Below are 16,023 nucleotides of genomic sequence, written 5' to 3'. Positions count from 1 at the left end.
CATCTGCGTCTTCCCACGACTCAGAAATCTAACCTCAGGGCGCAAGCGCAGCCCCAGCCCTCCAAGCCTAGGTAGGCAGGGCTCTCCCACTCGAGAAAGGGCCGAGGAGAGACTTCCGGGGCGGGACCGACGTGGGCCCCTCTCACCCGGCGGCCGGCGGGTTCAGCCTGAACGCACTGCGGGGGCGGGGCCGACGAGGGATCCAGGGGCGGGACAGATTCAGGCCCCGCCCACCCGGCGGCCAGCGCGAGCGGTAGAGGCGGGTCTGGAGGCGGGGCCTGCGTGGAGCCAGATGGCGCAGCTGCTGCCGGGGGCGGGGCCGACGGGCTGTGGCCCCGCCCTTAGCCGCCATTGCCGGGCCTGCCTGGCCACCCTGCGCAGCGACCTTGCATCCTGTCCCCGGGCGGAGCGGGTCGGCGGGCCTGACAGGGAACCTCCCTGACCGAGCCCACGTCTCCCCACGGCCAGAGAAGTCTGCGGCCCGGCCCGCGTCGCCAGCCCCCAGGCCCGGAGGAACGGCCCGAGCCCAAGAGAACCACATCTTCTTGCCAGCCCCGGAGGCTCCTGTGGGCAAGATCGTGAGCCAACGGGTTCCTGAGGCCTCTCCTGGCCAGGCAGGGTTTCCCCGCGCGTTTCCGAGGAGCCCTGCCTGGCCGGGCGGCTGGACAAACAGGTCGTAGCACCGATTGCGCCCGCCCCCAGCAGGGGTCCCGCACAGGCTTGCCCCTGACCCCCACCCAAACCTGTCCTTCCGCTTTCCCCCCAAACAGTGCATTTGCCGGCGATCCCAACCCAGCAGGAGAAGTGGACATGAGGTTGGCAGGTGGGTGGCTTCCACAGCGAACGGGAGGGAGTTGAAAAGGGCACCTGGCTGGAGGCCCAGCGTCGCGACATCTGTGTCTGGAGAGGCCCGGGTGAACCACTGGGTTTGGTTTTGGAAATGGAAGACTCTGCACACTCATTCCTTGACCTTAACCAAATCCTTTCACCTCTGAGGACGTCAGCTCCCCGAGCTATGACATGAGGATCGGTATAGTCAGTATCTCCCAACGCAGGTAGCGCACCCGCTGCTTTCTGGAAAATGAGTGGCGAGAGAGAGGAGGTGGGCAGTCCAGGTGGAGAGGCGTGGTCTTAGAGGGGAAATGACAGAAGTGGCTGTGGGCTTCGACATGAACCCGATGGCAGCCCTACTGTCACCTGGACAACTAAGATGAAGATCCTTGGGGAGGGATAGGTTGGGGCGGGGTGGAGAGTAGAAAGAACTCAGGAATTGGACTTCAGACTTGCTAAGGTGGTAACTTTGTGGACATATCCAAGTGGAGCTGGCCAGTGAGGAAGCAGCTGGCAGGGAGTGGTTTCAAGAGAGGCCACGGCTGGAACTAGAAAATAGGAAGTCATTGACACATGGTGGTTAATTAAAGAGCTGGGAGTAGATGACATCATCTAAAAAGACACTACAGGCCGGGTGCAGTGGCTCACGCCTGTAATCCTAGCACTTTGGGAGGCCGAGGTGGGAGGATCACTTGAAGTCAGGAGTTTGAGACCAGCCTGGCCAACATGGTGAATCCCCATCTCTACTTAAAAAATACAAAAAAATTAGCCGGGCACGGTGGCAGGTGCCTGTAATCCCAGCTACCCGGGAGGCTGAGGTTGCAGTGAGCCGAGATCGTGCCACAGCGTAACTCCAGCCTGGGCGACAGAGCAGACTCCGTCTCAAAAAAATAAAGACAGCTGGGCGCAGTGACTCACACCTGTAATCTCAACACTTTGGGAGGCCAAGGCGGGTGGATCATCTGAGGTAAAGAGTTCGAGACCAGTCTGGCCAAGATGGTGAAACCCCGTCTCTACTAAAAATACAAAAATTAGCCAGGCATGGCCGGGTGCGTGGCTCACACCTGTAATCCCAGCACTTTGGGAGGCTGAGGCGGGCGGATCACGAGGTCAGGAGATTAAGACCATCCTGGCTAACATGGTGAAACCCCGTCTCTACTAAAAATACAAAAAAATTAGCCGGGCGTGGTGGCGGGCGCCTGTAGTCCCAGGTACTAGGGAGGCTGAGGCAGGAGAATGGCGTGTACCCGGGAGGCAGAGCTTGCAGTGAGCTGAGATCGCGCCACTGCACTCCAGCCTGGGCAACAGAGCAAGACTCCGTCTCAAAAAAATAAAATTGGCCAGGCACAGTGGTGCGCGCCCGTAATCCCAGCTACTCGGGAGGCTGAGGCAGGAGAATCGCTTGAACCCAGGAGGTGGAGGTTGCAATGAGCCGAGATCGCGCCATTGCACTCCAGCCTGGGGGACAAGAGCAAGACTCCGTCTCAAAAATAAAAAAATAAAAAGACACTACAGGTAGGGACCAGAAGGCAGCCTGAGATGGAAGCCTGGGAAAGTCCAGCTTTTAAGGGGAGGGTAGAGGAGACGATCTAACTAAGGAGAATGAGGAGTGTCCAGAGAGATTGGGTCAGGAGAGTGTGCTGTCCGGAAAGCCAGCAGAGAAGTGAGTGCTTCTGTCAGGAGGACATGGGCAGCCCACTGAGAGGTCAAGGAAGATCAGGGCTGACAGGTGACCAGGGATGGTGACACCACAAAGGTCATCAGCGGCCTTGGCAACAAGCTGATGTGGTGAGGTGGTGGAAGCCAGGCCAGACTGGAGTAGGGTGAGAGGGAGTAGGAGGTGAGATGATGGAATGAGTATAGATGACTTTTGAGGGGGTTGACAGGGAAAAGAAAGGTTAGGGGAAAGAGGATGGGGATGTGGTTTTGGAGAAGAGTGTTTTCTTTGCTTCCTTAACATTGAAGATGTTGAAAATACAGGAGAAAGAGCGAGCTAGCGAGAGTGATCACTATTACAAGAAATCAGAGAAGGCTGGGGAGCTTGCAGTCCAGGTCCCAGCAGATGATGAGACTGTTGTTATTTTTGTTTTGTTTTGTTTTTGTTTTTGTTTTGAGACAGAGTCTCACTCTGTCGCTAGGCTGGAGTGCAGTGGCATGGTCTTGGCTAACTGCAACCTCTGCCACCCAGGTTCAAGTGATTTTCCTGCCTCAGCCTCCTGAGTAGCTGGGATTACAGGCGCACGCCACCATGCCCGGCTAATTTTTGTATTTTCTGTAGAGGCCGGGTTTCACCATCTTTGTCAGGCTGGTCTCGAACACCTGACCTCATGATCTACCCGCCTCCGCCTCCTAAAGTGCTGGGATTACAGGCGTGAGCCACTGCACCCGGCCGGGACTGGTCTTAAAAGGGAGTAGGGACCCTTCTCCCTCAGAACAGGAGGAAAGGAGGGGCAGGTGGATGCCCAAATATATTGGGCAGGAAGTTGAGGGGGTTCTTGGGAAGAGGGCTGGAGCCCTTCTCGAGCAGAGAGTTCTGGAAGGCCCCCTCCCAGACCCGCCAGGGAGAACCAAACCCAGAAGCCTTGGGATTTGAACTCAATTTCCTCCTTCCACCTGCCAGGGAGCTCAAGTCTCCCTCTCAGGCCTGGTGGAAGGCAACAGGTCTCCACCTCCTTGTCCTCTAGCCACTTCTTCCCAAGTGGCAGGGGAGATTCAGTCATGCAAGGCTATGGGGTCATTCTGGGGTTCGCTGGTATCTGAGGTGACCCCACCCTGTGTCTGTGCTGCCTCCAGGCCCTCTCCGCATTGTGGCCCTCATCGTCAGTGTGGGTGTCACATGGATCGTGGTCAGCATCCTCCTGGGTGGGCCTGGCAGTGGCTTTCCTCGCATCCAGCAACTCTTCACCAGTGAGTGTGGGACCCCGCCTTATCCTTCTCTGGAGGCCACCAAGGTGGCCACCTGGGCCTGTGGTTGAGGCTCTGGGTTGGGGGTTGACTTGGGTTTTCTATCTCCTCCCTGGCAGGCTACCTTTGGCTGTCCCCAGTCTGTCTCCTGGCATCACGCACAGCCTCCCCCAACACCCGGTTGCTTCATCTAGGAAAGCCAATACCTGATCACTAGAATTCTATGCCCAACTGGAGTCAGTAGGGCCAGAGTAAGGGGCAGGGAGCTTCCACTGAACACGGGGAGCGATGCCCCGGTTGCTCCCTGCAGGCTCTGAGATGGAGAGGGGACTCTACACCTTGTTGACTGGTAATAGGTCACCTAAGTACTTTTTTGTTTGTTTGTTTGTTTGAGACAGTGTCTCACTTTGTCTCCCAGGCTGGAGTGCAGTGGTGCGATCTCGGTTCACTGTAACCTCTACCTCCTGGGTTCAAGCGATTCTAGTGCCTCAGCCTCCCGAGTAGCTGAGACTACAGGTGCGCACCACCAAACCCGGCTAATTATTATTATTATTATTATTGTTATTATTATTATTATTATTTTTGTATTTTTAGTAGAGATGGGGTTTCACCATGTTGCCCAGGCTGGTCTCAAACTCCTGGGCTCAAGCAATCTACCCGCCTCAGCCTCCCAAAGTGCTACAGGCATGAGCCGCTATGCCCGGCCAGGTCATCTAAGTAGTTTTTCTAATTCTATTTCCCCTTGTTCCTGGAGTAGGGAGTTTTTCATCTGAACATGACTTACACTTGAGCAGGAAGCATGCCAAGGTGGGCCTGGCTTAGCCCCCGGCCCCTGAGCCTGACTGCCTGTGTCTACACTTCGCGGTGTAAGGAGGGCCAGGCTGCCCTGCCACAGGCCCTGGGAGGCTCCACACTAACAGAAACCACTCTGTATCCACAGGTCCAGAGAGCTCAGTGACTGCAGGTAAGGCCCCTGTCACCTTCCTGCTCCTCCCTTTTGTGACATCCTTGCCTGCCCCCATTCCTGTAGGGCTTCGGTTTTCCATTTATTCCTCCCCAAACCAGCTGTCGTGGTCCACGGGGGCTGCTCGCCACTGTAAACCTAGAAAACAAGTTACTTCCTGCCAGAATATGATGGTGGGGCAGGCCTAGGATAGATACTCCCACTGCAAAAGGGAAACTTGGAAGGAAGAAAGACGGCACCAGTCCCAAGCAAGTCCAAAGCCCAGCAGGGCAAAATTCATTTGGTTTCAAGGCCTGAGGGGAATCCTCTGTGGCCTGAGATTCTTTCTTCTGGGCCTGCTGGAATGACCCCATGCTCTGAAACAGGAGACAGCCCCACCCTCGGGGCCACCCTTCCTTCCCTTCATCTCATCTCTGCCCCCTTCACTCCAGGTCGGCAGTGTTTCTGCTGGTGTAAGATTCTCAAGAGCCTTGTTGGTCTCTTGTGCAAGTTATAGAGGCCCAAGCTATAAAATCAGAGAGCTTTCCCACAGACGCTTCCCAGATAACCCCATCTTCACTGTAGATTTCTGCTGAAAGGGTTGAGTGGACGCGCAAGTCACATACCTCAGCTCTGGGGCAAACACTTGAACAGCCTTGCTGTTCTCTCCAGGGGACACTTCTGCAGTTTTCGTAATATGATTAGGATTTTCCACATCTTCGCTTTCTGGCTCCTTTGTGCTCAGCAGTTTCTTCCTTATGTCTCTCGCATTTTACTATAAGCAGCAAGGAGAAGTCAGGCTACGCTCTCAACACTGCTTAGAAATCTCCTCAGCTGAATATCCAAGTTCAGCACTCAGCACTTACACATTCTCCTTTCGACAAAACACTAGAACACAATTCAACCAAGTTTTTTTTTTTTTTTTTTTTTTTTTTTTTGAGACGGAGTCTTGCTCTGTCACCCAGGCTGGAGTGCAGTGGAACGATCTTGGCTCACTGCAACCTCCGCCTCCCGGGTTCAAGCGATTCTCCCACCTCAGCCTCCTGATTAGCTGTGATTACAGGTACCCGCCACCACACCCAACTAATTTTCATATTTAGTAGAGATGGGGTTTCACCATGTTGGTCAGGCTGGTCTCGAATTCCTGACCTCAAGTGATCCTCCCGCCTTGGCCTCCCAAAGTGCTGGGATTATAGGCGTGAGCCACCACACCTGGGCCAAGTTCCTTTATAACAAGGATCAGCTTTCCTCCAGCACCCAATAACTCAATAACATGTCCCATGTCCCTCATTTTCCTCTGAGGCTTAACCAAAAGCACTTTTTTTTTTTTTTTTTTTTTTTTTTTTGGTAGAGACAGAGGTCTCACTCTGTTGCTCAGGCTGGAGTTCAGTGGTATCATCCCAGTGCACTGTAACCTCAAACTCCTGGGCTCAAGCGATCCTCTCACCTCAGTCTCCCAAGTAGCTGCGAATACAGGCATGTGCCACCACACCCAGCTAATGTTTTATTTTTTATTATTTATGTTTTGAATGTATTGAGACAGGGTCTTGCTCTCTCACCCAGGCTGGAGGGCAGTGGCGCAATCATAGCTCAAGTGATTCTCCTGCCTCAGCCTCCTGAGTAGCTGGGATTACAGGCATGCACCACCACACCCAGCTTATTTTGTATTTTTTGTAGAGACAAGGTCTCACTACGTTGCCCAGGCTGGTCTTGATCACCTGGCCTCAAGTGATGCTCCTGCCTTGGCCTCCCAAGGTGCTGGGATCACATGCGTGAATCACCACACCCAACCCAAAAGCACCTTTAACATTCATGTTTCTAGCAACGTTCTGTTCATGATGATATTTGTATTCTCTAAGACCACAAAGGCTGTCTCTATTGTTCTCCCCTCCTCTCACCAGAATTACCTTTAACATCCATACTCCTGCCAACAGTCTCTTAAAGGCAATCCAGACCTTTTCTAACATGTACCTCAAACTTCTATAGCCTTGATATGGTTTAAACATCGTCTCCAAAACTCATGTTGAAATTTGTCAATGTATTGGTATTGAGAGGAGGGCCTTTTTGAGGTAGTTAGTCATGAGGGCTCTGCCCTCGTGAATGGATGAATGCCATTATTATGGGTGAGTTAGTTACCTTGAAGTTCAGCCCCCTATTTTCCTGTGTCTCATACACTTGCTTCCACCTTCCACCTTTCTGCCACGGGATGACCCTCACCAGATGCCGGCGCCATGCTTTTGGACTTCCCAGCCTCCAGAACCATGAGCCAAATGAATCTGCTGTCTTTATAAATTAGCCAGTCTGTGGTATTCTGTTATGGCAGCAGCAAATGGACTAAGACAAGCCTCTACTGACTACCCAGTTCCAAAGCCATTTCCACATTTTTAGGTATTTGTTACCTAAGCACCACACTTCCTGGTGCCAAAACCTGTATCCATTTCCTGGAACTGCCATTTCAACTGGGTGGCTTAAACAACAGAAATGGATTCTCTCCCCATTCTGAAAGCCAGAAGTCTGAAATCAAGGTGTCAGCAGGGCAGCACTCACCCTGAAAGTTCTACAGGAGGGTCCTTCCTGACCTCCCCAGGTTCCAGTGGCCCCAGGCATACCTTGGCCTCTGGCTGTGTCACTCCTGTCTCTTCCTCCACTGTACCATGGCTGTCTTCCCTCTGTGTGTCTTTGTCACTTCTGTTCTTATAAGGACATCAGTCATGTTGCATTAAGGACCCAACCTACTCCAGTATGACCCCATCTGAACTGCAAAGGCCCTATTTGCAAACGTCACATTCTGAAGTACCGGAGATTAGAACTTCAACATACCTTGAGGGGACAGAATTCAACCCATAATAGAAGCCATCCTGCTCCAGTCCTCCCAACCAACCCCCATCAAAATCAGGAGACAGGCTGCACCCCCTGCGACACTACCCCCGCCACACTGCCTTTGCTCTGGTTGGCCTCATCCATGCAGCGAGGCCCCCGGCCTGACTGACTTCACCCCTGCTTTGTTCCTGGCTGTGCAGTGGCCCAGGCCAGCCCTCAGCATCCTTTCTTTTCTCCCACCAGTAACAGAAAATCCTTCTGTCTTGGGTCCCTGTGGCCTCACCAGTAGGACACAGAGTATGGAAGTGTCCCCAGCCTTGGCCTGAGCCACATCCCCCTACTTGTGTCCTGCTCTGCGGTCACTTGTTCTACCATGTGTGCTGGTCCTGACCTCCCCTTCAGATCTCAGGTGACCTCAGGGCCAGGCCCATGGATAACACCTGCTATCCCTGCCCAGTGCCACGGGCCAGGAAGTACAAGTGTGGCCTGCCCCAGCCGTGTCCTGAGGAGCACCTGGCCTTCCGCATGGTCAGCGGTGCCGCCAACGTCATTGGGCCCAAGATCTGCCTTGAGGACAAGATGTGAGCTCCTTGGGGTGAATGGGGATCAGGGAGGGAGTGGGGGATCCAGGGCCAGGTCTGCAAGGGAGAGTGGAGCAGATGTGCCCATGTGGGATCTCCCCATCCCCCCTACCCCACCCAACTAGGCTGATGAGCAGCGTCAAGGACAACGTGGGCCGCGGGCTGAACATCGCCCTGGTGAACGGTGAGGCCCCTGGCTGAGCGTAGCCTGCCGCCCTCCTTCCCTGCTCCCTCCCCAGGAGGCCTCTGGGTGTTTGCCCTCCCTTCCCCTCCCGTTCAGGATCTCCCAGGGAGGCCTGGGAAGGAGTCTGTGCAAGCCCAAGGCTCCACAGAGGAGTGACCCAATGAACAAAAAAGCATGATGGCAATAAAGAACTAGGGAAGGTTCTGGGAGGTTGAGGGTGCTTCATGGAGAGCCCCTGGAGGGCCTCAAATGCCAGACAGAGGCACCACGGCTTGGGGTGGGATGCAGCTGCCTGAACAAATGGATGAGTATTGGGGGACTGTTTGAAAGCTTCCAGAAGGGCTGCCCCCCGGTGCTACCCGCCTGCCGTGCCCTGAGGCTGGCCTGGCTCACCCAGCAGGGCCCCTCCCTCCTGACACAGGGGTCAGCGGCGAGCTCATCGAGGCCCGGGCCTTTGACATGTGGGCCGGAGGTGAGTTGCAGCGCAGCATCTTGCATTTTGACTGCAGCAAAATGACCTGAGCAGCTTCCCGAGACACTGCTCTGTCTGTCTGTACTTGGGGCTTCTCAGTCACCTCCTTGGGTTCAGAAAGGACAGGGGCGTCACCAGCTTGGTCTAGAGGCTGTGGGAGGTCACGGGGATGCCTCAGCTTCCTACACCAGTCTGTCCCTTGGCAGGGCATGTCCCAGGCCCAATCCCTACTTCTGTTTCCTTGTTTGGAGAACGGGCTGGTGGGAGGGTGCTCAGTGGTGCCTGATGACCCCTGTTCTGTGGCACCTGCCCCCCCAGATGTCAACGACCTGTTGAAGTTTATTCGGCCACTGCACGAAGGCACCCTGGTGTTCGTGGCATCCTACGACGACCCAGCCACCAAGTAGGTGCTTGGGGAGGCCAGCCTCAGCCTTGCCCTTCTGCAGCGACAGCTGACACCTCTTCCTCCCATGCTGCAGGATGAATGAAGAGACCAGAAAGCTCTTCAGTGAGCTGGGCAGCAGGAACGCCAAGGAGCTGGCCTTCCGGGACAGCTGGGTGTTTGTCGGGGCCAAGGGTGTGCAGAACAAGAGCCCCTTTGAGCAGGTATGGTGGGTGCCTGGCATCACCCCCACCAGGGCAGCCCGTCGCCCCTTCTGCCTGCATGCCACAAGGCTCCCCAGCTGCTCACGCCCCAGCAGGGGACCGTCCCCAGTCCAGCTATGAGGGGTGGGGGCCAGCGCCGCTGATGCCATGTTTCCCTGGGATGGGTGGAGGGGCCATGTGCCCTGAGAGTGCACCGTTGGCCAACACAGCACAGTTGACTGACAGCCTAGGTCCTGGTCCACTCCTGTCCCCTGTCCCTGAGGGCCAACGTCATGACTTTCTGCTCCCCTCCCCGCAGCACGTGAAGAACAGTAAGCACACCAACAAGTACGAAGGCTGGCCCGAGGCGCTGGAGATGGAAGGCTGCATCCCGCGGAGAAGCACGGCCAGCTAGCACGGCCAGCGCCAGGACCAGGCCGAGGGAGGCCAGGCCAAGGGAGGCACGCGCGCTGCCGGGCGGACAGAGGCCAAGGCCCACACCCCACACCCGGGCAGGAGCGCTCCCTGGCCCCAACACATCGGGGCTCCAAGGCAGTGACCAGAACATGGTCTCAAGGTGGTGGGGGCTATGGGGGCTGCAGGGGCTAGCCCTGCCGCACCTTGTCACGGGAGCCCAGGGTACCCGCCTCCTTTTCGTAACACTGTTCCCCCCGGTCAGCCCATCTAGCCCTGTCCTCCTCCATTCCTCATGCCACCTCCGTCCCCATCCTGAGTCCTGGAGCGGCCCTGGGTGCCTGCCCCTCACTGTGCAACTCTGGGAGCAGCCCGGCAGGTTGGGGCGTCTTCCAGAACCTCTCCCTTCTGGAGCGACTCTGCACTGCGGGCTAAACATGTTTCCAATGTGATTCCTTCCAGTGAGCCAAACCCGGTGGCTGCTTCATGAGCCTGACTGCGTCTCGCCTGCTCTCAGCAGGAAGGGACCCCTGGAGCAGGCTGGCCCGGGGTGGTGAAGTAGCTGGAGCCCAATCACAGTCCCGCGGTTTGTCAGGGGGCCCACCTTTTAGATGACCCCTTAATAAAGTGATGGCCCCACGGAAGAAATGCCTTCAGACGCTGTTGTCAGTGCGGACTCAGGGGTGGCGGTGTCCTCTGGGGTGCGGGAGGACAGATTCCAGAGTCTTAACCAAGCTGCTCCCACAGCCCTAGCAGACGGCCTTTTGTCTCCAGGGCTCCTGCCACCAACAGGCCCCGCTGCGACTGAGATGTGACTCAAGCAGTGAACAGAGCGGCCCCAGGTGGTGCCACCATGGCTTTGTCTGGCAGAGAAGATTCCACATTCAGGGGCTGCAGGAAACTCAACAACTCCCTCTGACCCAGTGCAGGCCTGTACGGACAGGGACAGGGATTAACACCAGCCCAGCCCCCCCCCCCCCACCACACCCCATCATCATCCAAGAGCGCGTGTCGCCCACAGACTTCGGCTGCCTTTGAAGTCAGGGTTGTGAGGGGTTGAGTCACTTGGACTTTTTGCGTCTCTCCCAGGTTACGGTTAATACCTCCCTTTGCTAAGCGAGAGCCAGCAAATTAGAAGCAATTTTGCTGGAATATCAAATCCAGAGGCCCAGAAGCAGTCTGAGTTCAGCGAAAGGAGAGAAGGCAGTTCCTAGATGGGAGGCACTGTGGTGTCCTTCACGGGGCCACGTTAGGGGCGATGGACTTAAGAGCCAATCCCAGGAAGAGTGCAGAGCGCAGACAGAGCTTCAGAAGACAAAAGTGCTTCTGGAGCAGGCACATGTGGGGTTGGAGGCACAGGGGTGCCCTGGAGGAGCGGCTCACTAGGAAGGAAACGATGGTGATGCCAGGACTGAAAAGGTCACACAGCAAATACCCAGTCCTACCTCTGCACCAGGAACTTTCTACGTGTATTCCTTTTTTTTTTTTTTTTTTTTTTTTTTTTTGTAAACTAACTTTCTTAGAGCCATTTTAGGTCCACAGCAAAACTTGAGTGAAAAGGTCAGAGTTCCTTTGTGCCCCCTGCCAGCCCCCAGCTTCCCATCTGTTGCTGTCAATGAACCAGCATCGGTGCTCACATGAGGCTTCACTTTGCTGTTGGACGTTCGATGGTTTTGGACAAAAATGTGTAATGATGGATCCACTGCAGGATCATACACACTTCACTCTTTAGACTTGCTATGGAAAATTGCAAACATCTCCAGGAGACAGACTAGCATACAATCGGCCCTTCATATCCATGGGGGCTCCATGTCCACATATTCAACCAAACACAGATTGGAAATATTTGGAAAAAATAAAAATCCAAGAATAAAATGTCCACAGATTAAACCAACCACAGATTGGAAATATTTGGAAAAAATAAAAATACAAGAATAAAAAATAGTACAAGTAAAAAACAATACAGTGGCCGGGCATGGTGGCTCACACCTGTAATCCCAGCACTTTGGGAGGCCGAGGCGGGTGGATCACGAGGTCACGAGTTCGAGACCAGCCTGGCCAACATGGTGAAACCCCATCTCTACTAAGAAATACAAAAAAAGGTGGGCATGGTGGCGGGCGCCTGTAGTCCCAGCTACTCGGGAGGCTGAGGCAGGAGAATGGCGTGAACCCGGGAGGCAGAGCTTGCAGTGAGCTGAGATCTCACCACTGCACTCCAGCCTAGGTGACAGAGCGCGACTCCCGTCTCAAAAAAAAAAAAAAAAAAAAAAAAAAATTAGCCGGGCGTGGTGGCAGGCGCCTATAATCCCAGCTACTTGGGAGGCTGAGGCAGGAGAATCACTTGAACTCGGGAGGCAGAAGTTGCAGTGAGCCAAGATTGTGCCATTGCACTCCAGCCTGGGCAACAAAAGCAAAACTTCGTCTCAAAAAAAAAAAAAAAAAAATACAGTGTAAGTTGACACAGGGGCTCATGCCCTATAACCCAGCACTTTGGGAGGCCAAAGTGGGCAGATCACTTGAGCCCAAGCATTCAAGACCAGCCTAGGCAAAATAGCGAGACCCTATCTCTACAAAAAAATAAAATAAGCCAGTCATGGTGACATGCATCTGTAGTCCCAGCTGCTTGAGAGGCTGAGACGAGGATTACTTGAGCCCAGGAGATCAAGGATGTAGTGAGCCAAGATCACACCACTGCACTTCAGCCTGGGCAACAGAGTGAGATCCTATCAAAAAAAAAAACCACACACACAATACAGTGTAATAGTTATTTGCATAGCATTTACATTGTATTAAGCATGATAAATAATCTAGAGATGGTTTAGATTCTATGGGACCAGGCTTGGTGGCTCATGTCTGTAATCCCAGCACTTACGGAGGTTGAAGCAGGCAGATTGCTGCAGTCCAGGAGGTTGAGGCTGCAGTGAGCCGTGATTGTGCCACTGCACTCCAGCCAGGGTGACAGAGTGAGACTTTGTCTCAAAAAAAAAAAAAAAAAATCAGGCCGTGCACGGTGGCTCACACCTGTAATCCCAGCACTTTGGGAGACTGAGGTGGGCAGATAATCTGAAGTCGGGAGTTTCAGACCAGCCTGGCCAACGTGGTAAAACCCTGTCTCTACTAAAAACATAAAAATTAGCCGGGCGTGGTGGCGCATGCCTGTGATCCCAGCTACTTGGGAGGCTGAGGCAGAATCGCTTGAACCTGGGAGGTGGAGGTTGCAGTGAGCCGAGATCACGCCACTGCACTCCAGCCTGGACGACAGAGTGACACACCGTCTCAAAAAAAACAAAAAAGGGCGGGGCGCACGGTGGCTCACGCCTGTAATCCCAGCACTTTGAGAGGCCAAGGCGGGTGGATCACAAGGTCAGGAGATCAAGAGGTCAGGAGATCAAGACCATCCTGGCTAACATGGTGAAACCCCGTCTCTACTAAAAATACAAAAAATTAGCTGAGCGTGGTGGCACACGCCTGTAGTCCCAGTTACTCGGGAGGCTGAAGCAGGAGAATCGCTTGAACCCGGGAGGCGGAGCTTACAGTGAGCTGAGATTGCACCACTGTACTCCAGCCTGGATGACAGAGCGAGACTCCATCTCAAAAGAAAAAAAAATCTACGAGAATAAAAATGTATAACTATAATGTATCCATTTTATATCAGGGACTTGAGCATCCCTGGACTTTGGCAGCTACAGGGTGCCCTGGAACAAATACCTATCAGATACCAACAGATGACCATCATCAACTCCAGTGATCGACATGTGACCAGTGCTGTCTCATCTGTACCCACATGGTCCCATATGTTGACACAAATCTCAACTTCCTTTTTGCATCAATACCTCAGTTATACCATAGGTAACACCTCACCACAACCCTAGCCAGTAAGTGTGGCCATCGTCCCCACTGTACAAAAAAGTAAAGGTCCCTAGTGGGGAGAGGAGAGTTGCGGTGCAGCAAGACTACAAGCCAGATAAGTACAATTCCACAAGGTTACCAGCTTGCCCCTAAATGAAACAGAAGCTCATGGAGTGTCTATACTGCCAGGCTGGGAGGGGCTTGGGCTCCCTGACACTTCTCCAACAACTGCTGTGATTGCCCAGCCTTCCTCCATTTGTTCCTTCAGCTCATTTGTTCACTAAACATTTACCAAGTGCCTGAACTGGTCCAGGAACACCATAGTGAGCCACAGTGACAGCCTCTACCTCTTCATGGGGCTGCACCCTCACTGGGGTCACCAGTGTCACAGCCCAACACAGGCTAGGAAGCTGATGGCATGGATCACAGCCTGCCTGACTTCCCAAAGAGGAGGTAAGTTTGATATATCCCACCGTCCTGTTTTGCCAGGGTATCGCCCCCTGGGCCTGCCCTTTAGGAGTTAGGACGTCCTCACTTACAATGCCAGAATTCAAACTCAAACTGGCATAAGCAAAAAAAAAAAAAAAAAAAAAAAAAAGGGAGGATGGCAGAATGCATTGTTCCTGTAATGGACCCCAAAGCCCAAGGGACTTGGGCTCTCTCCACCTCTTGGCTTTGTTTTTCTCTCTGTATTGGCTTCATTTTCCAACATGCTGTCTTCCTGGGTAGGGAGGCAATAACAGAAGTCCCAGTTTGGCAACCCCAGCAGAAAAGTGTTCCCACATTCCTTGCCATGACAGTTGTCAGAATCAAAATGGAGTCACTTGTGTTAAAAAAAAACAAAACAGAGCTGGGGAAGGCTGTAAAGGGAGGGTTCTTGTGCACAAATGCTTGGTAACAAAAACTGCAGAAACCACAGCCTTACACAGAAAAAAAATACTGCGAGGACATCTGCCCAGCAACTTTTTGAGATGGAGTTTCACTCTTGTTACCCAGGCTGAAGTACAGTGGGGCGATCTCGGCTCACTGCAACCTCCACCTCCTGGGTTCAAGCAATTCTGCCTCAGCCTCCCAAGTAGCTGGGATTGCAGGTGTGCACCACCACACCCAGCTAATTTTTGTATTTTCAGTAGAGACACGGTTTCACCATGTTGGCCAGGCTGGTCTTGAACTCCTGACCTCAAGTGATCCACCTGCCTCAGCCTCCCAAAGTGCTGGGATTAAAGGCGTGAGCTACCGTGCCCCGCTGACTTTATTTTTTTTTTTTTTCTGAGACGGAGTCTTGATCTGTCACCCAGGCTGGAGTATAGTGGCACGATTTTGGCTCACCACAACCTCCGCCTCCTAGGTTCAAGCGATTCTCCTGCCTCAGCCTCCTGAGTAGCTGGGATCACAGGCATGCGCCACCACGCCTGGCTAACTTTTGTGTTTTTAGTAGAGACAGGGTTTTACCTTGTTGGCCAGGCTGCTCTTGAACTCCTGACCCCAGGTGATCCACCCGCCTCAGCCTCCCAAAGTGCTGGGATTACAGGCGTGAGCCACCGCACCCGGCTGAGCAACTTAACCCTAACCCTGTCCAACCTCAGACTGAGGTCACCCTTGTTATCGATCCTTGTAGCCAAGGAGAATTATCTCAAAACAATTAGGTGATGATCCTCTTCACTTTTCCTTGAAAAACCTTTGCCTTCTTTTGCCTCCCTGTATACGCACACAGTTTACCATACGGTTTACCATGGCACACGCATTCCCACGGCAACGCATTCCAGAATAAATATCATTTTCTCTTAGAGATCCTCTCTGTTATTTAGGATGACATCACTAGAGTCAGAAGTGGGACCTACAGCTGGGCACGGTGGCTCACACCTGTCATCCCAGCACTTGAGAGTCCAAGGCAGGAGGATCACTTGAGCCCAGGAATTTGACACCATCCTGGGCAACACAGCAAGACCCTGTCTCTACAAAAAAAAAAAAAATTAATTAGCCAGGTGTGGTGGTGCACACCTGTAGTCCCAGCTACTAGGGAGGCTGAGGTGGGAGGATGGCTGGAGCCCAGGAGGTCAAGGCTGTCTCAGAAAAAAAAAAAAAGAAAGAAAGAAAAAAGAAAAGAAAAAAAGAAGTGAGACCTGAAACAAAATCACCTTTAAAAGGAATTGGGGCTGGGCACAGTGGCTCATGCCTGTTATCCCAGCACTTTTGGAGGCCAAGACAGGAGGATTATTTGAGCCCAGGAATTCAAGGCCAGCCTGGGAAACAGAGTGAGACCCTGTTTCAAAAAAATAAAATAAAAATAAAAAATAAAATTAAATAAATAAAACTAAAACACTGGTATGTAGAGGCGCCTAACTTCTCTATCTGCTTTGCTTTTCTTCCTCCTCTCTGCTGACTCTGAATCTGTTGGCTTTTTCTTCTTCTTCTTTTTTTTTTTTTTTTTTGAGATGGA

The 16,023-nt window shown here is 53.2% G+C and overlaps 1 protein-coding gene across 6 annotated transcripts; it reads left to right on the top strand.

Moving 5' to 3' along the window:
- Positions 1-334: 334 nt before the first annotated feature.
- FAM3A (family with sequence similarity 3 member A) lies at positions 335-10,382 on the top strand. 6 transcript variants are annotated; one of them, XM_030807639.1, is made up of 10 exons: positions 335-673; positions 771-823; positions 3,625-3,738; positions 4,676-4,699; positions 7,956-8,079; positions 8,205-8,263; positions 8,685-8,735; positions 9,054-9,138; positions 9,215-9,341; positions 9,640-10,382. In XM_030807639.1, exons 2-10 carry the CDS (start codon positions 811-813, stop codon positions 9,733-9,735), a joined length of 693 nt encoding a protein of 230 aa, XP_030663499.1. In that variant the 5' UTR covers positions 335-673; positions 771-810; the 3' UTR covers positions 9,736-10,382. The 6 variants fall into 6 exon arrangements, with proteins under 6 accessions (XP_030663499.1, XP_030663498.1, XP_030663501.1 ...); XM_030807638.1 differs by having other exon boundaries at positions 8,664-8,735; XM_030807641.1 differs by lacking the exon at positions 8,685-8,735.
- Positions 10,383-16,023: the final 5,641 nt, after the last annotated feature.

This window comes from Nomascus leucogenys, chromosome X (assembly GCF_006542625.1).
Source record: "Nomascus leucogenys isolate Asia chromosome X, Asia_NLE_v1, whole genome shotgun sequence".
Lineage (NCBI taxonomy): Eukaryota > Metazoa > Chordata > Mammalia > Primates > Hylobatidae > Nomascus > Nomascus leucogenys.
This window is presented reverse-complemented; position numbering and strand designations above follow the sequence as displayed.